This window comes from Zea mays, chromosome 7 (genome assembly GCF_902167145.1).
Source record: "Zea mays cultivar B73 chromosome 7, Zm-B73-REFERENCE-NAM-5.0, whole genome shotgun sequence".
In the NCBI taxonomy this organism is placed as follows: domain Eukaryota; kingdom Viridiplantae; phylum Streptophyta; class Magnoliopsida; order Poales; family Poaceae; genus Zea; species Zea mays.
The window spans coordinates 41,461,522-41,485,971 of NC_050102.1; the positions used below are offsets into that span (position 1 = coordinate 41,461,522).

A 24,450-nucleotide genomic window follows, 5' to 3' on the forward strand; every position below is an offset into this window, starting at 1 on the left:
CAGCGACTCAAGGTGATATATGGGAAAACACAATTAGGTCCGTGATGTATGTGCTGCGCTGGCACAAACGGACGGCGTGGCGCCGACGTGACACCGAGCTCGGCGCCATAGATCCTGGCACCGAGCTCTATTTTGTACACAGAACTTGTGTAGCTCAGTTGGTAAAACACAAGGCTTTTAACCTTGTGGTTGCGCGGGTTCAAGCCCCACGATGAGCATTTTTAATACCTTTTGTCTTTGTCACTTATTTGTTTTTTTTTTGTTGTTCTGATTTTTCGTTTATGTCGCTGATTTATCCGTCCAGATTTATTTCTCATCTAGATTTTTTTTGTGACTGCTTTGTTTATTCGTCCAGATTTTTTATGTCTTTCTCACGATTTTTTTTTTTGTGACTGCTCTGTACAAAAAAATAAGTAAGTGACAAAGACAAAAAGTATTAAAAATACCCACCTTACCAACTGAGCTAGACCAGCTTTGTGTACAGAACTGAGCTCGGCGCCAAGATCTATGGCGCCGAGCTCGGTGCCACGTCGGCGCCACGACGTCCGTTTGTGCCAACGCAGCACGTACCTCGGCGCCATAGCCTATGGCGCCGAGCTGTGTTACCTCGGCGCCATAGGCTATGGCGCCGAACAAAGGGTCCAAAAATGACATTAAAATTTTCTAAGGTCCAAACGTGAACTTTTTTCCGAGGGAGGGTCAAAATGCAAAAAATTTGGTCGTCGTGTAGACCTCGACTCATGGTAAAATCAAGAGCATAATAGACACCGCGTAGTTCACCCATAACAAAATTCCAAGGAACACCCTGAAGCAAGGCACGGTTTGGAACGTGATTTTTTCCCTCTTGTTCGTGGAGTACTTTTTATATGCATGAAACTACATTATGTTTTCACAAAATCTTTATAAAATTATGCGAACACAGGGTTAATTTGTCCCTTATGGTTTGGGTAATCGGGTTGATGATGAGTGATTATCAAAGGGAAGCGTCTCGGATTGAGTCGTGGACTAACCGAGACGAGAGTTATGTGTGTGCAACCATGTTTGTTGTGTTGTGGTGTGCAGGTGTGGAGCACAGGGACGATGGTCGACAACGAAGGTAAAGGTCGTGCGGGTTCGTGTCGATAGACCGAGAGCGGCGAAGGACGGGCGCTGTGACTTGACCGAGGGACCAGAGTCGACGGGGTGACTAGCCATGGTGGCTGACACTTGGGACACACACTCGTGTGAGGACATGACAGAGCGGGCCATGTTGCCAGTGTGGTCGAGGACTGGCGGGACACATGTGTAGGACGTGGGGGACAAGCATGCGATATGACACTCACGGAGGTTTGGTGGTTGAATCTTGAAAAATCACCCAGCGCTACGGATGACGGTTTTTTCGACCGAATTTGGTCTCAAAACTCGGCGGTAGCGGTTTCTGGCGAGAACTGGTGGCGGCACATGGTGTCACATCGAAGGGTGCGCAGAGGCGAAGCAACTTCGTGTGGAGCACGGGACCATCGGATCAAAAACCCATGAGTTGGTCCATTTTGCCCCGACAGAGTGGATAGTCTCTATGTAAATACATGTAGTTTAGTCTAGGCAAATAACACTATATAAATAGAGAGGTAGAGTTGTTGTTATAACTATCTTGGTAACCATATCTCTTTGCGCACTGGTTTATACTTCCACTTGTGAGAGAGAGAGAGCATTGGTTTTCTGTCTAGTTTTGCTCCTGCCAGAGATCCACAGATAGTTTTGAACCGCATCGGTGTAATGTTCACCGTGTAATCCGAGTAAGGGTGGCTGGTTCCACCCACAGGTTTCGTTGAATCACAAACTCAGTTTGTCTTGTGTTCTTCCCTTCTCTCCTCTTGTGGATTTGTGGAGAACCTTCGAGTTCTTGTGGTACGGGTGCTGCCAGGGATTGATTTATGGGGAGATAAACTCTTTGTATCACTGCATACACATAGGTGGTGTAGTTCTTGGCTGTGATCCGAGTTGAGTTCGTTTGAGAAAACCCTAGCAAAACCCCATCACTATCGGGATTTTGCATCTGCGCATGGATTTTTGAGTTGTTAATTATCATACTTCATGAATAGACCTATTACCCTTCGCGCAAACTGTCTGCAAAGTTTGAGGCGACTCCGCCTCAATTTTGGTGCCCGCTTCTTCCTTGCAATTTTGACTGAGATTTTACAGGAAACTGGATTGGTTCTTGTGTAGCATTTTGGTGTACTTTCAGTTGACACTGAACTGAATATTACCGTACTACTCAGTTTCGCTCTCGTGTCTAGTAGGGGTTCGTGTGAGATTTGGGAATCAAGTCATGATACTGTTCCCGAAAGAGAATTATAGTGACTCCTATTTATCCCATGTGACCGTCTCACTGGTCCTAAAATTTTAATGTCTATATGATTCATGTAAAAATTCCGATCCCATATCCTAAACGGCCCTAGGTGACCGAATCACGGAACTCGAGGAGAAAGACACTGAATCGACCGGACAATAATTTTGAGATGCAAATGCCATGGCCATAACCAGACATTATTGAGACCTATATAAATATATGGACAATTACGATCAGACGAGCCACACATAGTGTAGACAGATTGAAGTGTAACATTTTAGACAGGTCTGAACCTACATGCATGGAGCATCTGTGAGTAAAAACAAATAAAAAATAGTAGTATTTCGGGTTAGGCTCACGCGGAGGGGGAAAAAGAAACAGAATCTAGGTAGCTTAGCTAAACCTCTCTATCTCGAAAGTCAAAACCCTTGCTAAGCCAAGCCTAGTTAATTTTCTTAGGTCTACCCCCAAAGCCTCTAAGAAAGATCATGGTAGTAGCTACCAGAGTCTAACAAGCACAAGCTAATTAAGGCCCACAATGTCATGTGAGTCTAACAAGCACAAGCTAATTAAGGCCCACAATGGCGACGATAAGAAACGAAGCCTTTTGTTCCAAATAAATTATAATGACACCATCTAAGACATGTTGCTAAAATTCAGCAGCACACGTAACCTTTTTTTAAAAAAGAATACACTATCTCCCTTTTTTTATTTGTCGTGTTCTAGTTCAAAAATAAACAAGTCGATGATAAATATTCGAGAACAATTGAGTTAGTATTAGCTAGGACCTTGGAGAAGGATGCATGTGACAGCGGAACCAACCAAGGGATCCTTGGGTTCCACTAGCTCTAGGTGGCAATTAGCAATTCAGCGTCCTTCCTATGTTGCGTGTTGCCAGGAAGGTTCCCCACGTCATCCATCTACTTCCCCTCCGTCCTTATGTGCTTGCTCTTGGTGTTACTCTCACCATGTTTGCCGGCGGGGTTTTGGAATCTAGGCTGCTTGGCGCTCAAACGATTGCCAAGGTCGATCTAGATCTCGATCCCCGAGGTTTAAGGTTGTAGGCTACCTAGGTGCAAGCGTGTAGTATAATGTCTTGTTCGTTTGTGTCAGATTGCACCCGTAATCGTTCTAGCTAATCAAAGTTTATATAAATTAGAGAAACAATCCGATTAAGAATCGTTCCGATTTACCAATCCGGCACAAACGAACAAGGCCTAAGCGCGGCGAGGAGACGGACGGCTAGCTTATTAACGGTGGTGATGATATACTCCTATACGATTATAAATATAGTTACCAGCATGGAGCAAAGAGACAAACCACGCGGCAATCTCCTCCACAATGATAGATTGCACGTACGTACCACACACACACAGACGGACGGACACGCTGTCGGTGTTGGTCTGGATCGGCGCATGCAGCGCGCTAGCTGCTGCCTGATTTGGGCGACCACTACTTGGCCACCACCAAAACTGACCATCAATCTGATTGGCCCCGTGTGTCGTCAGAGCACGTTGGTGTTTAATTATTGGCTAGTCGTTTTACTTGTGGGTCTCTGGGCTCTGTAGTAGTAGGGTCCGGCCAGGAAGAATCTGCATGCGTGGGGGAGTTTGATGACCAACAGTAATATTGATGCTGTTTGCTCTCCTGCCATGATCATTCTCCCTTTTCCGCTGAAAAAAGAGAGAGAGAGAGAGGAGATTCCAAAGTACTAATGCCATTATTATTATTCCGATGAAGATTACGAACGAGATGATAATCATATCTACTTGGCTTCCATGCATGCCCATATATCATCAGCCCATGCGTGCTTCAAACGAGAGGCCGGTGAGAGACATATACCGTCACATCCCTTTTTCCTCTCGCTATAAATCTACCACCACGATCCTCCATCCGGCCCGGCCCGGCCCGGCCCGTTGGAGGGGACCGCTGGTTGCCGACAGAGCCATATGGACGACTTGTTGGTTACGCTGTTCCACAACTTGGCACAGCATCCAGAGACTGGCACTGGCACATGTCGGCCGCAGGCTTGCGGTGACGCTTACAGCAGGACACTGAAGAGATGGCACGGCTGGTTGGGTTGGCCACTTCGAGCTTTTCGGTACGTACTACTCCTTGTCTAACTCTAAGCTCCTCCATACTTGTTTGCAATCTCAGCTTGCCATGAACATGAAGCTTGCACCGGACAGGACGAACAAGTTCATGGAGATCATCAGCGTGGTTCAGGCGCATCAACGCTGATATTGACAAGTAAGTTCTGCAGAGAACCACAGGTTTCTGGTAAGTTGAGCCCGGAATACACTACAGTTTGTGTAACCAACAAGAAATTTTCTGAAGGTCAAGTTTTTTTAAGATATACACCTGTGTCTACTTGCAGGCCAGCGTGGGCATGGACGATCTTAAGGCATCCTAATCATCTATCTAACACTTATGACTTTACTTTTGCCAGGCTTACACAGAAACAACCATCGATCTGTCGATAATTTGTTTGTATCGTTGGTTATATGACTGTCAAGTGTAACACCGTCTTCAGCAGCTCTCCTATCACATCCCCTATCTGATACCTCTATTTCAAACTTCACTCTATAACCAGTATCAAATAGTATCATCTACATTACCATACCGTATCCCTATTTTACACGATCCACCGAACACAACCTTATACCCTCTTATATCCATAAAAGTTTGTTCAACCTCTGCTTTGTGTTTGCATTATATCGTGGTTGTTTCAGCCTCCCTAGTAAGAGTCTGTAACTAGGGCTAGATATCGAGCTAGCTTGACTCGTTTACGAACTTAAGCTAGCTCGTGAGCCACAACAGAAAAAACAATATATATATATATATATAATTAATTTTTAATTAATTCTAAACTAATTTAACTATAGTAAATGATAATTATACTCATAGTTTCACATACCACATCAATGCAACACCAAATTAACATAACTCATCACTCATCAATTCATCACCAATTCATAATCCACACACATGTTTATCACTTTAACCCATAGTCACAGTCGCACAGACCAATTTAACACATAGATACGGTTCGTCAATCATTAGTTTAATTCATAATCCATAGGCACCGCACATACGTATAGCATGTTCAACAATTTCAAGCGTAAATGATATGCATATTGTTTCGTTTTACTAAAGTGTGATAGTTCGTTGAGCTCGCGAGCTGGCTTGTTAATAAACTGAGCTAGGATGTTAGCTCAGCTCGTGAAAACATTCAAACGAGCTGAACTGACCATGAACCGAGCGAGCCGACAAGTCACGAGTATTTTGTCCAGCACTATCTGTAACCGTGACGTACAGAACCACTAATACAATGTTTGTACGTTGCGACAACACAAAATCATATTTGATATCTATAAAAAATAAATTTAATATTAAAGTGAACATATAGTCTACATATTAGATATTAAATTGATAAAAACAAATATTACACCTTATCTTAGTCAAAAGGCCGAGAAATATATAAGTTGAAAATGAGCTCCACCTCTTTTTTATAGGTCGCTCGGTCGCTTGTCCTTCAACTAGCAAGGTAGTACTATATGGGAGCGTTGCACTGTATATATGTGGTTTACTGTTGTGTTGGGTTTGAATATAGTTTCTCATGACCCAACTATGCTGTAATGACCCATTGGTAGATGAGATGTGGCCGGCGGGGGGATAGACATAGGACGCACAACACACGGAATTGATGCTTTAGAGGAGTAGAGAAAGTCAGTCTCCTATAAAAAAAGCCTCTGGCTGTTGTGTTTTTTTGAGTGAGAATTCCCTTCTGTTATAGCCGATATATATGTTTGTCCGTACTACTGATGCAAAGTATATCCAGCGCAACAATGTGTTTAGTTGAGTTGATTATCCCCCCCCCCCTTCTTCCATGTTATACTTTAGTTTGTTCCACTCGTGAAAAATATGGTTCTAGTACTAATATAATTCATTTATCTCATGAATTTTAAAACACAATATGATATTTTTCTAAGTTTTATTGTTTGATGCTATATTTATTATTTTCCCATTTGTGAAATTTTATTGGTTTAGTATACATGTATACATTTTGTTTCTAGTGTGCACATTTTTTTTGCTCTAATTAATTTATACAAATGCAAACTCAATGTTTTGGGCTGATACCATTACTCCATTTTAAATGCAGGATTTGTTCTAGGTGCTCAAACATTTTGTTCCTCCTTGTTGAGCACCAGATCTACCAGCCGACAGGCCGGATGGTCCAGCCTTATGGCTGACGGTCCACGCCCCGAACAGTCCGTGAACAGATAAATTTGGGCTGGAGTCATTATTCCTTGTGTGTTATCCTAATATCTCGTGAGAAACTGTTAGATTTCATCTAGGAACTGGTCAAGACTTCTCTTATATATAAAGGGGTACGACCAATTGGATGAACCAATAATCGATCTATGAAACTAGTTTTATCTTATGATTAGATCTAGTAGTAGTTCTAGCCATAGATTAGCCTCAGTTGTAGTTCCTCAATCTCAATCTTCACATCTCTTCGACTCTTCGTCGTCTAGAAACGCTTTGGGTGACCTATCGATCCTAAAGCAACCTTTACAATCTCTCATCCCAGACGTGGTCCCTCTCAGAAGGAGAGATCTAAGTTCTGCACGAAACACTCTATGTCATCGCTGACAGTCTGCCACCTACACACGGACGGTCTGCATGTCTACAGAGAAGAGCAGAGCTCTCTGTGTAGTCGTGGATGGTCCGGTACTCCGGTTCCTCCACTTGGACAGTCCATGCTCCCAAAGAGAGGACTCGAAGGTCATGTTCCTCATGACAAGGCTCTAGAGATCGTTAGTGGAGGAGATCGTTATTGGCTGTCATTCATCCCCTCTAGTCGCCTCATTCGATCCTTCATTGACGCTAAAGGAGGAGAGGGTAGAGACTATGTAAGATCGTGGAGGAGAGTGATAGGGGGAGTGAGAGACATAGGAGTTGATTTATCATATTTTCTGTGTGATACTCTCATATGCACTTTATATGTCTCATGCATTGTACTATATACTTTATGTTTTGCATTTGTATGACATATGTGTGATGTGTTGTGATAGGGTTAGTCTATATTACTTATCTTATAGCATGTCACATCTGCATTTATAATCTTTCATTTCACGTTCCATGTAAACAAGCTTAAACATGTACTTGTGCTTAAACCTTATCTTGATGGCGCATGTTGTGGACTTGATTCGTACGAACTTTTTAAAAAAAAAACTCATTTCTTTCACATACTCGAGATAATGATGTCACCATCAATCATCTAAAGGCCCTGTTTGGCACAACTTATATTTAGCTTCTTCACAGATTTAAGCTGCAACAGCTTATCAGTTCAGCTGCGTCTCAGAATGAACTAAAAGCAGCCAACAAGTAGAAGTTGCTTTTCACCAGCTTCTCAGATAAGTTGTTTTTCCAACAAGCAGCAACTATGCCAAACAGGGCCAAAAGGCAGAGACTAAAAGCATCTCTAGGTCCTTAGTGGTTTTGGCAATTAATAACATCACAAGATTATTATGACTAACATTTGTTTTGTAGAGGCAAGTTAAGTTAGGTCATAATAATGGTGATTATTTGGGCAATCAATTGTTTTTGTGCCCCTAAGTATGGAAGTCATTTCGATTTTCAAAGGTTGGGTGAAAGGTTAAGGATGGATTAGTTCTAAGTTTTGATTGGTGTTGAGAGACACTTAAAGTAGTTTAATATTTTTTCCTTTGACCGTACTATAAAGTGGGTATGAAGTAGTAGTTTGATCTATGGGTATAATGAGTTTAGTGTGGCCCACTCTAGTTGTCTTTAGCTCAGGTAGACCAAATGATACCAAAAGTTGTGGAACAAATTGCCGATTCCAAAGTTCTTGAAATTTGAAGTGTTTGGGAATTTTTAGGAGCTTCAGGCCCTAAGAAATAGGGCCCTTAGACCAATGAAAATGGTTTGACATCTCTATGTGGAAAGCCAGTGAAGGCATGATCATCAGACCCTATGAAGAGGGTCATCAGACCAATGTTCATGAGTTTGACGGTGTGTGAAAACAGACTAAAGAGCTCTAGGTTGAGTCGAACTAGTTTGATGAGGCTCATCAGACCAAATAGTGTAAATGTAGCATCTAGGGTTCTTTATTCAGAAGTTTCAGACCCTATGAACATGGTGATCATCAGACCAATGGGTCTCGGTCCAACGCTCTGTAAAGAGTAAATAGAGAGGTTTTGTGAGCTTCGGACTGGTTAGATGGAGGGCGTCAAACCATATGCTCCATACAGTACACTCCAATGGCTATTTTTGACAAAGTGATGTAAATGTGACCTTTGTGTCTGGTCAGACCAAGGTTAATGGTGTGACGCTTGGTCGTTGACTGTTCGACAAGTACAAATTTATCCCAAAGTTACTCTAACGGCTAGTTGGTCCATTGGGGGTTATAAATACACAATCAACTCTCACCATTTCAATTGTTGAAGGAATCATTTGAGTGAGGAAGAGACTATGCCTAGTGAGGGATTTGATTATTGATAAACACTTGATTAGCGGCCTCATTAGAGCATCTCCAACAACATGACCTATAAAAATGCCCTATAATTTAAAAATGAGTATATTTTATAGAATTTAGGGCACCAACAAAACATCCCGCTCAAACAGTAAAGCCTCAAATCTAGATTAGAGGGCAGCACACTACGGTGTAGTATATTTGAGGCACTTGAGAGGATGCCCTATAATTTTTTGACCAAATTTTATGAAATGAGACACTATTGGAGTAGTTTTTCCTACGTAGAGCCTCATATTTTAATTTGAGGCACCGGTTTGAAGTATTGTTGGAGATGCTCTTAGTGCATTGAGAGTAGCTAGTGTGTATCGGTTCTCATTAGCCTTGATTAAGTTAAGTGAGAGAATGTTCTTGTTACTCTTTGTGATCAAAATCACATAGATGGTTTGGTAGCAATCGAGAGTTTGATGACCACTCGAAGAGCTTGTGGGTGATCCAACTCAAATGTCTACATGGTTGTGAGCGGTTCATCATATTGGAATGGTGAATAAACCATCTCATAGGGAGGGAGCACTTGGTCCAGAAGGGAGAGTGACGCCCTTGCGTTGATGGTCCAACAAGGACTGATAGGGAATGTCCATTCTTCGATACCTCGGTAAAACATCGAGGCGTTCCTAACCCTTTCTTTATATTAAGCATTTATATTTGAGGCATCTCTTTCAATTATTTACATTACTATAATTGTCATACTAGTATAGAATTGGTACGTAGGACGCAAAGTTTTTTTATCACTCTGCTAGGTATAAAGGGTAAAGTTAGGCTAACTATAGGTTTTAGTTTATGCAAGACAATTTAGACAAGTCCAATCCTCTTCTCTTGGACATCATTTTTTATCACTCTGCTAGGTATAAAGGGTGAAGTTAGGCTAACTATAGGTTTTAGTTTATGCAAGACAATTTAGACAAGTCCAATCCTCTTCTCTTGGACATCCTAGTCTTTTCGATGGACACTATGCTCTTAACTTTACTTATGGACTAAGTACCTATTCATCTTATATGAAAGTAATGAATCCACATAAGGTATCTCTTAATTATCACTGCACTAACCTTATATGGCTTGTTTGGATCGCTGCCTAACTTGCCCCACTTTGTTTAACTTTTCTGCCTAAGATTAGTTATTAAATTCGAACGACTAACCTTATGCAAAGTGCGATACGGTTAGTCATAAACCAAAAATGCCATAAGACTTTTAGAGGGGGACATGCATATGGCCCCGTGTGCTGGATACTGCCAAACGGATGGACGGAAGTGGAGCGTGTGCATGTAAAAGCTAAAATGCCAAAACCATGTTAACTCATCCTGGAGAAAATTAACAGCCACGCATTATTTCCAGCACTGGCATGTTTGACTATCTTTAGATAGACTCGTGTGCATCCTCCATCCAGTTTCCCATAACCGTCTTCTCCTTAAATAGCCAAAAGATGAGGACAGGTAGCCTCTTCCTGCGCCCATGCATGGTTGAATAATATTAGATGCTCAAATGGCTCTTGACCCTCCAAACAATTTGGCATAAGATACATCTCCCCTTCTCACCCAACCCTCCAAGCAACATTGACCGCAAAGGGCCATCCGCTGCGGTCAGTGTAGGTTTCTGAATCATAGCTTGGCGATGCCTGAGGCTAGACAAATACTGAGCTAGCCTTCAGAAAAAAAAGAAAAGAAAGAGATTGAGAAGCAGGGAGAAAAAATGGCACTGGCCCATTGAGGAAGCTTGAGAACCAGTTAACAAGAATTGCCAACATATTCTTGGACAATCTTGTTAACAGAGTTTTAAGGTTTCCCAGCAGAGTAAGCATTCCAATGTGTCATTTTCAGTCCAATTCTATACATACTTGCAACATCTAATAGGAATGTAAACCATTCTTTTCTTTTCTTTTTGGTCAATCGTATAGTTTCACTGTATTTTTTTTCGGTTGATCTGATCAGCATTTTTCGAGTCCAGGAAGAGCGCGTGCAACCACCACATTCATATAATTAATAAGCAAGGTTTAGAGAAGAGGCAACATGGGCACAAAGATGAAGAAGGGGATCCTGAAGCCGTTCCGCTATATCTCAACCATCATGGGTATATATATGCCCAATTAAGCACACTAACTTTCTTCACTGACCTCGAATTGATTTTTTTCACAGCATGGGTGTGACATTGACCTCATCGTTTCTTTTTCATACTGAACTGCGACCACAAGATGGTAAGGAGGCTGAAATGCAAATTGGGTTCCCGACGGATGTAAAACACGTGGCACATATTGGTTGGGATGGTCCTGGCTCCACGAACAACAACAACAATAACAACAGCAACAACAATAGTGGCGGAGCACCTAGCTGGGTAAGCTGGCAACATTGTTTGACATTGGCATTGAGCAAAAGAAAAATGTTACATATATGCAAACAATCTTTATGCATGCATGTGTTCTACTTGATTTTTAACAATGTCTTCCTTGTCGACATGAAGACAATTCATAATAGTTATGTCCATGCATGTAGCATATATTATGTAAAAAAAAATCCATCGTAATGTAGTGGATATTGTAGCATGACGAGAAAAGGTTGGTTTTGACAGATGAAGGATTACCACTCGGCACCGCTTGACTCGTCCTCTTTTAGGAGTGAGAGTGGGGGCACGGCTGCTGCAAATCCCTGGGCTTCTCAAGGTTGTCTTCGCCACTCACAAATATATACAGCTCTTGCTGGTCTTCGATCTTCATCCTCCTCTTGTTGCAAACCTATTAATCAATGTGGAAGTTACATTTATGCTAGCAATGATGTCGCCTTGAATAAAAATACTATGAGATCATTAATGCTTTTATTGTGTGCACAAACACATGGACACCCTCGTCTATGCCTGATGACAGAGATAGTCATGGATGGAGCAAGCGTCGGAGAAACCTCCTTCAGGGACACGAAAAGCGAGGCAGGCGTCGACGTCGGCGGGGGCGACTCCCCACCGTCCCCCGCCACCCGCCGGTCGAGACGGCACCGCTCTCGGGGCTCCGGCACCTCATCCATGGACGCCACCGGCGGCGAGGGCGAGGAGAAGACTAAGGAGAAGAGCAAGAAGGGCACCCGAAAGAACCGCAAGAAGCAGGACAAGTCGGCCGGCGACGACGCCTCGGGCACATGCCAGGACCTCCCCGCCGTTCCCAAGAAGTCCAACCGCCGGAAAAACAAGGGAAGCTCCGAGGGGAGCGGTAGCGCCGCGGCCAAGGACACCACCGCGGCCGCGCCGGAGGAGGTGGCGGCGTCGGCGTCGGCGACCGCACCCGCCGTGGACGACGACTAGGGATATATAATCCAAGTTGCTGCGGCCTCGTATAAGAACTTTTGGAGATGAAATTAACATGCCGAAAGGTACTTAATCATATGGTATTCAGAAGGGCACGTGCAATGGGGAGTTCAAGGTCACGTACATTAGCATTCTCAGGAGTGGGTGTGCACGCACAAATGCCATTTTTTTCTCTCTGTTTCTTTCTCTAATATTGATCCGCTTTTTTGTGGACATGTTATCTCGTTCAAGATTTCGTATATAAACTAATACTTTGGGCGGGATATATAAATCTGTCTCACTCATTTATATCATATGTATTATATATGCGTTTTTGTTATGCAATATATATATGCAGCTCAATGCGTGTTTTCAGAGCGTATGTGCACATATCTCTCTTGTGTAAACTGGTTCAATCGATTCATACTTGTCACGTACTAGAATTTGAATGTGACCGTCATATAATTAAACTATTGAAAATTATTTAGAAAATATCGATTTGGCACCTAGACCGACGGACGGTCTGGCCGTGTGGCTCGAGTAGTCCGCGTCCTGAATGATCCGCGTGATAGGTAAGACGGCCTGCGATTAGATTAATTCAGACTAGAATCCTTGTCCCTTGCTTGCGTCATTATCCTAATGAATCTTGCGGGAAATTGTTAGAAATCGTCTAAGGCAGATCCAAACATCCCCTTATATGTGAAGGGGTATAACGATTGAAAGACAATAATTGATTTTCAACCCAATTTTACCTTATGCATTAGAAGTAGAATTAATTTACCCTTAGTTTTAGTATTCCTCGACCTCAATCTTCACCTCTCTTTGACTCTACATCATCTATAGGCGTCTTGGATAGTCGGTCGATCCCCAGACAACCCTAAAAGTTTTTCTCCCAGACAGGGTCCCTCCTGTGAGGCGAGATTCAGGTTCTGTACGAGATTCACGAAGCCCTCTGCACCTTCGTGGACGGTCATCTGCTTCCACACGGACGGTCCGCACACACGCAGAGGGAGCTCTCTATGTAGAGTCGCGAACGGTCTAGTGACCTATCACGGACGGTCCACGCTACCATAGAGAGATCTCTAAGGTCCTGATCCCCATATGCATGAGCGGGATCTAGGGATCATGGACATTTGGCCCCAAAAGGCACCAACACAATTTTTGACAACTCTAGTGGGGACGGGTGCGTTTCAGATCAATTAGACCACCTCAGTGGCCGGTTCCAACATCAACCTAGGTAACATCGTTAGGCTGACCATGGAAAGTCTGTCGGTCAAGGAGCAGCAACAGTTCGAAAATCTCATGAAGCAATGGAACATTGATGTCGTGCAACGACGCGCCTAGGTGCGTGAAGAAGTGAAGGAGAAATTCTTGTCGCACTTCACGGTGGATCGGTGCGAGAAGATTATCAAGCAAGGGAAGATCAAGGTCGAATCCATCATACGTTCGCTCCACGACAACGATGTAAGTAATTCCGGTGATGATCAATATATTAAGCATTTTATACAATTACAACAGGATTAGTTAGAACAACATAGGGGGAATAGAAGAAACATTTAAAAAACTTAGAAGAAACATTTAAAAAACTCATACGTGAATTGAAAATTCTACTATTCCCTGTTTTTCATCCCATGATGTTGCAATAGTGGCAACCTCACTAGATGCATCAGTAACAAATGGGCCTATGCACTCCCAACCATTATATGGTATGCTGATGAACTCATACCCAGGACAGTCGTTGCCTCCACATCATCTACTAATTGACACAACAACGCCTCTACCTGTGGCCGGACTATCTAAGTATAATCTTGGACTATCCAAACCCATACCAGACCATCTAGTAACCCACAACGAACCGTTCGACGTTCCGTTGGACCATCCAATGACCTACCGCGGATAATCCGACATACCATATTTAGATTGGAATAATGTGCACAACACGCAACAACTCTCTGCACCACAGCAGGACCTCCCTCCTCCACCTTCGTCGTATCAAAGCTGAAGTGTTCCCACCTACAGAGGTGATTACCGCCCAACACATAGGGAATTATAGGGATTCCCACCACCACATAAAATAGCTTATCCTCATACAGACAGCCAACATGATAATACCCAGTTATCTAAGCTTCACGTTTCGGGATTCGATCCTATACCACAGTCCACCATGAATAAAATTTAGGAAGAAATAGCCGAATTATTTCGGACAGACTAGGTATTAGTATGACGGACTCAAGGTCGTCTTATCGGAAGCCATATGATCACTATTTTGATGCCATCCCATACCCACAAGGAACTAGGATACCAGACTTCTCAAAATTTTCTAGTGAATGCAGTAAGAGCACACACGAGCACATAGGCAAGTTCTTAGCACAACTAGGAGAATTGGCCAAAACGGAGGCATCTACATTTGTTTATTTTTTTTGTCTCTTACTGGTACTGCTTTCACATGGTACGCTACCTTACCACCTAACTTTAATAGCTTCTAGAGTGATTTAGAGCATAAGTTCCATGAGCATTTTTCTTGGGAGAATTGAGTTAGAGTTGGTTGATTTAGAATCGTCCCGACAAGGATGCGATGAATTGACTAATGGTTATATTCGGAGATTCTGGTATACTAGAAATTGATGCTTTCAAATTCATGTCACAAATAAGCAGTTAGTGGGTCTAGGATTTAATGGGTTACATTCATATTTAAAGGAAAAATTAGATGCCACCTAGTTTTTTCTTGTCAACCCAATTGCATCAACGGGCTTTGGCTTGTGAAAGTCGAAGCAAGAAGACATCAGAATCAACTCTTCATAACATGCATCTTGTTGATCATAATGATAGTAGCTCTGATGATGAGTCCAAGGATATGTATGTTGCAAAGCTTGTTTGGCTAGGTAAGACCAAACCTGCAGCCTTTTCATCCTTGTAGCTAGTTCAGAAGAACCGACAAGAGGAAGTTAATTTTACTTTTAATGTTGCTAAGTGTCATAAAATATTTGACGAATTATTGAAAACTCGCAACATTAAAATAATTCATACCATTCCAACTTTAGATGAGTTAAAAAGATGTGCTTATTGTAAGTGGCACAACTCCTTTTCTCATGACACTAATGATTTCAACGCCTTTCATCGACATGTACAATCGACTATAAATGAAGGCTTGTTGAATTTTCAAGAGATGCAAGTTGACAGGTAGTCAATGTATTAGATTTAAATGGAAAGAAAGTCTTGGTTCGACCATATGTGGCTGATAAATACAAAGGGAGAAGTGTTGTCATCGGTGACCCTCGTGTGATCAATGAGAACAAACAAATTATTTCCAGGGAGGTGATTGCACAAAAGACTCCTGATGGGAAGGAGACATTAACTATCATCATCAAGACTTAGAGTACTGGGGGTATGCACGATCGGATAATCAATCTGACCCTCCTATCCAGTGTATGGTAGATAGTCCAGCCCCTATTGCCATATGGTCTGGACCACATGTGGATGGTCCGGTGACCTACCTTAGATGGTCTACAGATGACTAGAGGCCACGACGTCCAGAGATAGGTACGTGGAATTAAAATACATCCAAGGCATCTGGCCGACTCGTTACTGTCGGTCCTACTTCCAATCAGCTTCTTTCTAAATATGTCAATAAGAAGGCCGCTTCGAGGGATCAGCCAACAAAGATGCCCCATTCACCAACATTAAATAGACAAGTAAAAGAAATACGACTAACTAAAATAGCCCAAGAGGTAGTCCAGATGGTTCCACTCACACCACCGACACCATTGACAACACCACATGTTTATCCATCACATTTGTATCCACCGCCTACTGTTGCTCACTTGTTCTCGAGTGATGTGAGTCAAGAACAAGGCAACATAATTGTTAAAGATGAAGGACCTTCGTCCTCTGAAGCATTGCTTTCTTTCGGAATCAATGAACATCGGACGAAGGTCATGAAGGGAGTACCTTCATCATATTTATGAATAAATTAAAATACATGAATATAAATATAAATGTTATGAATATAAATCATTTATTCATTCATGTCGATATTATTAATAAGAATATGAACAGAATTCAAATTACATTGATACCTTCGACTTGTTCGAAGGCGTTGACGCGAGAGAGAGATTAAAATCCAATCTGAATAATACGGTGCTACTGTTCATCTATTTATAGGCACGGGGCGCAGCTCGGGTAAAATTACATTCATGACCCTCAACATCTGTTTATAGGCCTAACTTAAATTACTATGATCTATCTAGTCTTTTCATCCTCTGCTCGATTTAAACCGAAGCTGATGGTAGCTTCGGTACTTGCCGTCGTTGCTTCTAGGTGAGGTCTTTGTCTTGAGAACCATCGGCAGAAGGGGGAGGACTTTCAGTATCACTTTGCCGAATGTGTTTTTGCTTTGAGCACCTTTGGCGGAGAAAAAGACCCCCAACACCTGCATATCTGCAATACACATATATACCACCAACATATTCACACATGTGCCCATCTACATATCCACTTGCCTACCTGCCTCCTTATCTACCCATGTGGGGAGGAGTGACGCCACACTCACAATATTCATATAAAATACCACATCACCTAGCTTGGGGCACCACAAGCTTTAGTATTTGAGAGGCTAGCTCTACTAGTACAGGACCGATTGGAGATTCCACAATCTAATCCTCCCGCACAAGATCAGCAGGCATGCTATAACATTCGGCCCCAAAGGCCGATAGTTCAGGCAAGGGGGCATAAGGGGAAACCCCTGCATCTATGACACCTGAGTCACCGGCTTCAACAAGTTCTAAAAAGTTACATATAAGTACAGCCGGTGACACCATCAAAATAGGCACAACAGATGTCATAGTCGATAAAGAAAGAAATGAATGACCAATGATTTCTGGGACATCGGCCAAAACACAATTACATGTGGATGTCGCTGCGATCGCCAGAATAAAAAAGACACCTAATTCAAAGTATTCAATGCCTAGATGGTGCCCTTTGGGTTTGACACATTCTTGAAAGTGCAAACTTTAGCGCTTGAGACCAAAAAAGAAAAGGGAAAAGGAAGTTGAGCAAGTGTTCAATGAAACACATCCTATTTACCCTCAGAAGCTATGAAAAATTAAGGCCTCTAGCATGCAAAGTAACCATAGAGACGGGAATTAGGTGACCGAATCATCTGATGCCTGAAGCTAGACCGTCCGGGGTAGTGCGAACAGTCTGATGCTTAGGGCTAGATCGTCCGATAGTTCTAAGGACAACGACATGGCTTCACAAGAGGATAATAAGGACACGACGACCACCATGGAACACTCCAAGGCCCTTAAGGAAAATATCACTTATGACAGAGTACCTGAGGAAGATATGGTGGACTACGAGGCATCGCTCTAATGCACAAGTATGGAAATTAATGTTATTACTTTTTTGTCGATTATGATACAATTGGTAATGATGAAAATGTATGGCTCAGATTGATTTTGTTCCTAAGGAAGCGTTCTTCACCAAACTAAAGTAATCGGTTAATCATTTAAAGCCGCTCTTGGAGTGTAGCCATATTGATGGGATATGGATTTCAAGGATGTTCATAGATTGTGGCACGATCGTCAATCTTATGCCATATTATTTATACCAAAAGCTATGCAAATTAGAAAATAAGTTGATAAGGACGAACATGACCCTCAACGGTGTTGGGAGCTACAGTCTGATTGAGGCCAAAGATTTTATGTTTGTTGAATCGACCATCAGGACAAAAAATATGGCCACAACATTCTTCATCGCTGAAGTAGAAGGTAATTATAGTGTAATTTTAGGAAGAGATTGGATACACTTGCTAATCAATGTGTACCGTCTAGTTTGCACCAGATGTTAATACAATGTGTCAGCCATGATGTCGAAACAGTGCATGAGGATGCATCGGCTTACATGGCTATGGCCGATGCACTTGTGTTAGGGATATATGATTCTGTAAAATGTTTGATAGGGATAGATTTTTCTGATTGTCAATTCATAAATGTTTGTAAAGAAGGGCTCACCCCTGTAATGTTAGAGTCGATGGAAAAGTGGCCAAATGTTAATTGAAATATAATGCATGTGCCAAAAGAAGAAAATCGGACCACTACTAATATTGTGAACTGTCTAGGCCCTGATGCTATATAGTTCAGGGTCTTGTAGAGAGGGTTCCAATTTGTGGTCGCCCTTTCGGACGGTCGGTCCCCAAAGACGGATGGTCCGAAGTCCTGTAGAGAGGAAACATAAATCATGTTGAGCTGCCAAACTGTCCGAGTTCGTTAGCCAGACCGTCCTATCATAAATAGAGAGTAACATTCTCCTCTGATTTATATGTAATAGAAGAGTTTAGGGATGTGGACACATTAGGACAGAGGTTTACTTCAACCAATCCTTCAGAGAAGGTTGACATAGGAGATGGTAATACTCCAAGACCGACTTTTGTAAACAAAAACCTAAAATTCGATTCTATGTAAAATGGTCATATTATTACGTGTTTCTGTTGATTTTTTTGCTTGGAGTTATGTAGAAATGTTAGGTTTAAGCCAAGAGTTAGTTGAACATCGGTTACCAATTAAGCCTAAATTTTGACCATTCAAGCAAAGATCAAGACCATTTCGTTCATATTTATGCCCAAGAATTAAGGATGAAATTAATATACTCCTAGAAGCTAGTTTTATCAGGCCTTGCAGGTATGTTGACTGGGTCTCGAATATTGTGTCAGTGGAAAATAAAGACTCTGCAAACTCAACGTATCTATTGATTTTTGAAATTTAAATAGAGCAACTCCTAAAGATGAATACCCTATGCTTGTAGCCAATATCTTAATTTATAATGCATTTGGTAATAGAGTTATTAGCTTTCTTGATGGAAATGTTGAATACAATCAAATCTTTATGGCCAAAGAAGATGTGTCTAAAATAGCCTTCGTGTGTCCCGACTTTATTGATTTATTTGAGTGGGTTGTTATGACTTTTGGGCTAACGAATGTGGGCACAACTTATCAAAGGGCTATGAATTTGATTTTACATGAGATGTTAGGGAATATCACTGAGGTCTACATCGACAATATAATAGTCAAATTGGTTGAGCTTGATTCTCATTCAGTCGATTTATGATGATCATTTGAGAAGATGTGAGGGCATGGTTTAAAAATGAACCCACACAAATATGCTTTTGGGGTGTCAGCTAGAGAGGTCTTAGGGTTCATAACTCAGATCAAGGCATAGAAGTAGATCCTGACCAAATCAGAGCCATTCAGAATGTGGGTGCTTCTACATGTAAACTTGAGATACAAAAGTTTCTCGACAAAGTAAATTATTTACTAAGATTTATTACTAACCTTGTCGGGAAAGTTGATGCTTTCACTCCTATCCTTCGGCTTAAGAATAGTATCGATTTCACTTGGGGGTAGCACAACAACACACTTTTGATATAATTAAGGAGTACTTAACTTCGGTTCTAGTGCTTAAGGCACCAAAGAGTGGACTTCCTTTTAGGTTATATATAGCAGCCAAAGACAAGGTTATTGGAGTGGATTTGACTTAGGAGACCAAAGGGAAGGAGCATATCATGGCTTATCTGAGTCGGTGGCTGGTGGATGTTGAAACAAGGTATACTTTTGTTGAAAAAATAATTTATGCTTGTTTTACGCATGCACTAAGCTTAGATGTTATCTATTGTCTAGCTCTTGTATTTTCGCTTGTCAAATCAATGTGATTAAATGCATGTTGCAAAACCCAGTTATGAGAGGTAGAATTCGTAAATGGGCATATGCGCTTATAGAATATGACTTGGCCTTTGGGTCTTTGAAATCTATGAGAGACTAGGTTGTAGCTAATTTCATTGTAGAGCATAGGATTGATAATTCTTATGAGTTAGATGTCTCATACATTATTGTTACTCCTTGGACTCTATATTTTGATGGATTGATTTGTAATGAAGGGCAAGGGATTGACATCGTGCTTGTTTCAATAAGAGGTGCCACTTTTGTCTTCTCTACCCGATTGAAAACTTATTGCACTAATAATTAAGATGAATATGAAGTTCCCTTATTCATTTAGAGCTCTTGGACTATATGGGAGTGAAGCATGCAAAAGTTTTTAGTGATTCTCAGTTAGATGTCCAACAAATTTTAGGGGAATATCAATGCTTAGATGGTACTTTGAATGATTATCTCGAAAGGTGTTGGGACATAATACATTCTTTTGATGAATTTGACATTCAGTATATATCTAGAATTGAGAATTCCAGAGCTAATGACTTAGCACATGAAGCTTCAGGGTATCAAATAACTCAAGGGAAATTCCATATTCCTGAAAAACCAATAATCAGAGTTGTGAGTGCGTCAAAGTCACAGGTTTTGGATTGTCTGAGTACAGTAACCAGACCGTCCGTAGTGTACATGCTGGACCATCCGAGCGAAGCCACTAGACCATCTGATGTTAACAGAGGCATTGTAGTAATGGCTTTAGCTAGTTTGGCTAATTATATGGTCAATATGGTTGATTGGAGGATACCCCTAATCACTTATTTGCGAGATTCTAAGGTTAAATAGAATAGGAGTATTCGACAGACAACTTTTAAATATGTTCTCATTGATGATGAACTTTATCGTCAAACTCCTAGCAATGTTATGCTTAGGTGCTTGGGCCCTGATGATGATATATTATCCATGGACGAAGTACATGAAGGTATTTGTGGTACTCATCTATCGGCTCCAAAAAATTATGTGGCTTTTGAGAAAGGCTGGGTTTTATTGGCCTAATATGATTGCTGATTGTTTTAAATACTATAAAGGATGTAAAGTATGTCATAAATTCGGTGATTTACAGATTGTTCATGTCGTCAAATTGTATCGCATCATCAAGGCATGACCTTTTAGAGGCTGGGGCTTAGACTTTATGCGTGATATTCATCCATCAGCGTCCAAGGGGCATCAATTTGTATTAGTCGCTACAGACTATTTCACCAAATGGATCGAAGTTATTGCCTTCAAGAATATGACACACAAGAAGATAATTGAATTTGTAACTGAGCATATTATTTATAAATTCTGCATTCTCCAAACTTTTACTACAGATCAAGGGGCTTCTTTTATGTCCAAAGAGGTGCGTGACTTCACTAAATCATATAAGATTAAGTTACTTAATGCATCTCCATATTATGCTCAGGACTATGGTCAGGCCGAGTCAAGTAATATAACATTGATTAGCCTTATTAAGAAGAAAATATCTAATCATCCTAGGCGATGGCATAAAGTTTTGTATGAGACTTTGTGGGCTTATAGAATATCTAAGCATCATGCTACTAATGTTTCTCCTTTTGAGCTTGTGTATGGGAATAAAGCTATTTTGCCTCTGGAGATAAGCCTCAATGCTATCAGGTTTGCTAGGAAAAATGATCTACTATCGGTGACAATCATGATTTAATGATGAATAATATTGATGAGGTGACTGACAAGAGGATGATGGCTCTAAAGAAGATTGAGAAAGTCAAGCTTATAGTTGCTAAAGCTTACAATAAGAAGGTATATGCTAAGTCATTCTAGATTGGAGATCTGGTTTGGAAGACAATATTGCCATTAAGGACCAAGGACCCAAAGTTTGGCAAATGGTCCCCAAGCTATGAAGGGCATTATAGAGTTACATAGGTAATTTCTGGTAATGCATATATGCTGAAACATTGCAAGGTGAGATGTTACCTAAATCATTAAATGGCCATTTTATAATACAATATCATCCCAGTGTATGGCTGGATGCTTAGAAGGCTGATGTTTCATATCAAGTTGTATTGTTAGAAAGCTTGTACCTAGTGCTTTTGGTTTGCTAAGATCCACCAAAAGGCAGGGGTACCCGAACAGGCTGTACGGTCCGAAGGCATGTGGTATTTCAAAAAGAGCTCTTGTTCGGATAATCTACGCTATACCGGACAATCCGCACTAGAGCCTCAGATGGTCTGTGATATGTCCTTTTTGAGGGTTGATCTTCTTGAAGAATTTTCTAAGTACCTGAATTCATAACTTAGCAAACGAATTAGCTTAAAGGGTTGTGATGGTCATCAATTACCTAAACAAGTGTGGAAATGTTTTTAGGCCTATTTCTCTTTGAGAGTTCATAAACATATCATACATAGCAAAAGAGTGAAGATGTTAGACATAAAACATAGACAAATATAATAAAGTGTATCTCTCTAAATGCTAGCTCCCCCTAGCTATGCACCCCCTAACTCTCATATGCTCCCATCTTCCCCTTTGGGTAAAGCACCAAATGTAAATCCTAAAACTAAGGGTCCTTAGGTGGAGGGGTTGTAGATGTATTAGGTGCCAGAGTATGTCCAAAAAATTCAAACTAAGAGAGCAGAGTATCATCATCAAAGTCGAATGTCTAAGGCACTGGAACTGTAGAAGCTGGAACTATCGCTGACACTGGAGGAGCTAGAGCTGTCTCTAACAGTGGAGGAGCAGAAACTAACTCTAATGCTGGAGGGAGTTGGCTTAACTGCTTAGTAGACTCAATTATAGATACAAGCCGAATAGGAAGAGCAAAGGTGGAGCCTCTGTAGCCTGAGTGACCATAGGAGAGGGAACTAGGGGATCCACATCAATGGTGACAGTGGCGATCTGAATTTCAAAAACGCTGAATGGTAAAGTTGTAGGCACATTGACATGTAGCCACATCTAGAAGTCATGTGGCCTAAGCATTAAGACCGTCTCCAGCAATTTACCCATATTTTACCCAAAAACACTATTTTTCACTATTCTGCACTATAGATTGCACTATTCGCCGAGTGTAGTTTGAATATGAGTATGAGTATGGGTAAGATGTTGGAGATAGTCTAACAACTCCCCCACCGTAATCTTTGAAGATAACATTGCTTGTGTTGTTCAAATACATATGGGATATATGAAGAGCAATCTCACAAAACATATTGATCCGAAATTCTTTTATCTTCACGATATCTAGATGAGGGAAAATTGCATGTAGGTCCTGAAGACCAGATACTGAAGATCAAACCATCGTGTTGTTTTTCCTTTTTCCTTGATGAGTTTTTTCCAATGGATTTTTTATGTAAGATTTTTTTAACGAGACAACATATGGAAGATAGTTCATGCACATAATATACTCTTTTTTCTACTTTTTCTGTTAAGTTTTTGAGTGCTTTAGGCATGCATACAACATGATTCCTCAAAAATGAAGTGTCATGAATAACAATATAAGGTCATTCTCAATGTGAGTTTCATACTCATTAAATGCAATGACACATCATCACATTTGATGACATGACAGTGCAATTAATAGGAGAGATATAGAGTTTCATGGGAGATGGTACATTTTTATGGGGATGAAACTCTACATACATTGTTACCTAGTTTAAATCTAATGTGGCAGTATTGGAAACATTGCATTGAAACTCATCAATGTGAATGGCCTAAGAGCAAGTATAATAAGGCTTACTAGACGGGCTTCAAATAGCTACATGTCATCAAAATCCTAGATGGCAAGGTGAGAACACGTGAGAGCGAAGAGAGTGAGTGCTTCATGAGGTGCCTAGCTTCAACGCATTCTACGAGGAGAAAGAGCCTACTTGTAGCCTGCTTTGGGAGTTAAGGTTGGATCTTTCTTTTTCCAGCCAATCCAAATGATTTCTCTCTCTAACTTAGAGTCATCTAAAAATAAGCTTACTATATGTATTGGTTTATTGTTGGCTTTTGATGATGTGGCAAGAGCATGAAGCATTCAATTGGTTCTTCTATTAGCCTTGCTCTAAGGGCATGTATATGTTTAATGTAGATGCTCTTGAGGTGTTTGAAGTGGGTATTTGTAAAAAAAAGTGGAGTCGTCTCTTTGTGAAGAGACGTCTCTGACTCGTAACCAAAGTAGTAACAAACGTCTCACTTCCCACTGTACGAATTTATCGTCTGTTGTATCAATACAATGCTGCACAAATGCATTTACTTCTATATTTATTACTAGACTATATTTATAGACACTCCATTTTATAATAGTCTCTTAGTTGTCTCTTTGCTTAGAGAACTGTTTTGGTGTCTCTCCACTATACATGCCCTAAGGGCATGTACAATGGGTGCCTTGAGTTGTATCTTCGAGTGTGTTAAAGGGATAAATGTAAAAAAAACTTAAAAAACACGTATCTTGACGAAGACACCATGTCTTGGCTCTATGCTCGAGATAGAGGATTAGCTGATTAGGCAATTTAATTTATTAAATGCTTTGATTGGTGCAATAAATATAGCAAGACACAAGTTTTAGACACTTAGTATATTATATTGTGTTTTAGCTATGTTTTATATTTGGAGTTG

General features: G+C 41.1%; 2 protein-coding genes, 1 long non-coding RNA gene and 1 other non-coding gene across 10 annotated transcripts; 2 read left to right on the forward strand and 2 right to left on the reverse strand.

The window, feature by feature from the left end:
* The first annotated feature begins 4,166 nt into the window (after positions 1-4,166).
* Positions 4,167-6,773, forward strand: LOC103632279 (uncharacterized). 6 transcript variants are annotated; one of them, XR_555795.2, is made up of 3 exons: positions 4,167-4,430; positions 4,519-4,579; positions 6,492-6,773. XR_555795.2 is itself a non-coding variant. In XM_008654091.2 (3 exons), exons 1-3 carry the CDS (start codon positions 4,279-4,281, stop codon positions 6,580-6,582), a joined length of 318 nt encoding a protein of 105 aa, XP_008652313.1. In that variant the 5' UTR covers positions 4,167-4,278; the 3' UTR covers positions 6,583-6,773. The 6 variants fall into 6 exon arrangements, 1 of the variants encoding a protein (XP_008652313.1); XR_002263862.1 differs by lacking the exon at positions 6,492-6,773 and adding an exon at positions 4,707-6,163 and having other exon boundaries at positions 4,505-4,579; XR_555794.2 differs by lacking the exon at positions 6,492-6,773 and adding an exon at positions 4,707-6,163.
* Positions 5,612-5,807, reverse strand: LOC111589873 (U2 spliceosomal RNA). Its single transcript, XR_004851700.1, has one exon. It is a non-coding gene; the product is annotated as a U2 spliceosomal RNA (small nuclear RNA).
* Positions 6,774-10,381: 3,608 nt separating the features above from the next.
* LOC100285272 (uncharacterized) lies at positions 10,382-12,523 on the forward strand. 2 transcript variants are annotated; one of them, NM_001413660.1, is made up of 5 exons: positions 10,382-10,672; positions 10,811-10,949; positions 11,071-11,210; positions 11,445-11,535; positions 11,737-12,523. In NM_001413660.1, the coding sequence occupies exons 2-5, from the start codon at positions 10,889-10,891 to the stop codon at positions 12,162-12,164; spliced, it is 720 nt and encodes a 239-aa protein (NP_001400589.1). In that variant the 5' UTR covers positions 10,382-10,672; positions 10,811-10,888; the 3' UTR covers positions 12,165-12,523. The 2 variants fall into 2 exon arrangements, with proteins under 2 accessions (NP_001400589.1, NP_001151638.2); NM_001158166.2 differs by having other exon boundaries at positions 10,827-10,949.
* LOC109941003 (uncharacterized) lies at positions 11,192-12,327 on the reverse strand. The gene is made up of 2 exons (XR_002263836.1): positions 11,948-12,327; positions 11,192-11,607 (listed from the first exon to the last, which is right to left on the reverse strand). It is a non-coding gene; the product is annotated as an uncharacterized lncRNA (long non-coding RNA).
* Positions 12,524-24,450: the final 11,927 nt, after the last annotated feature.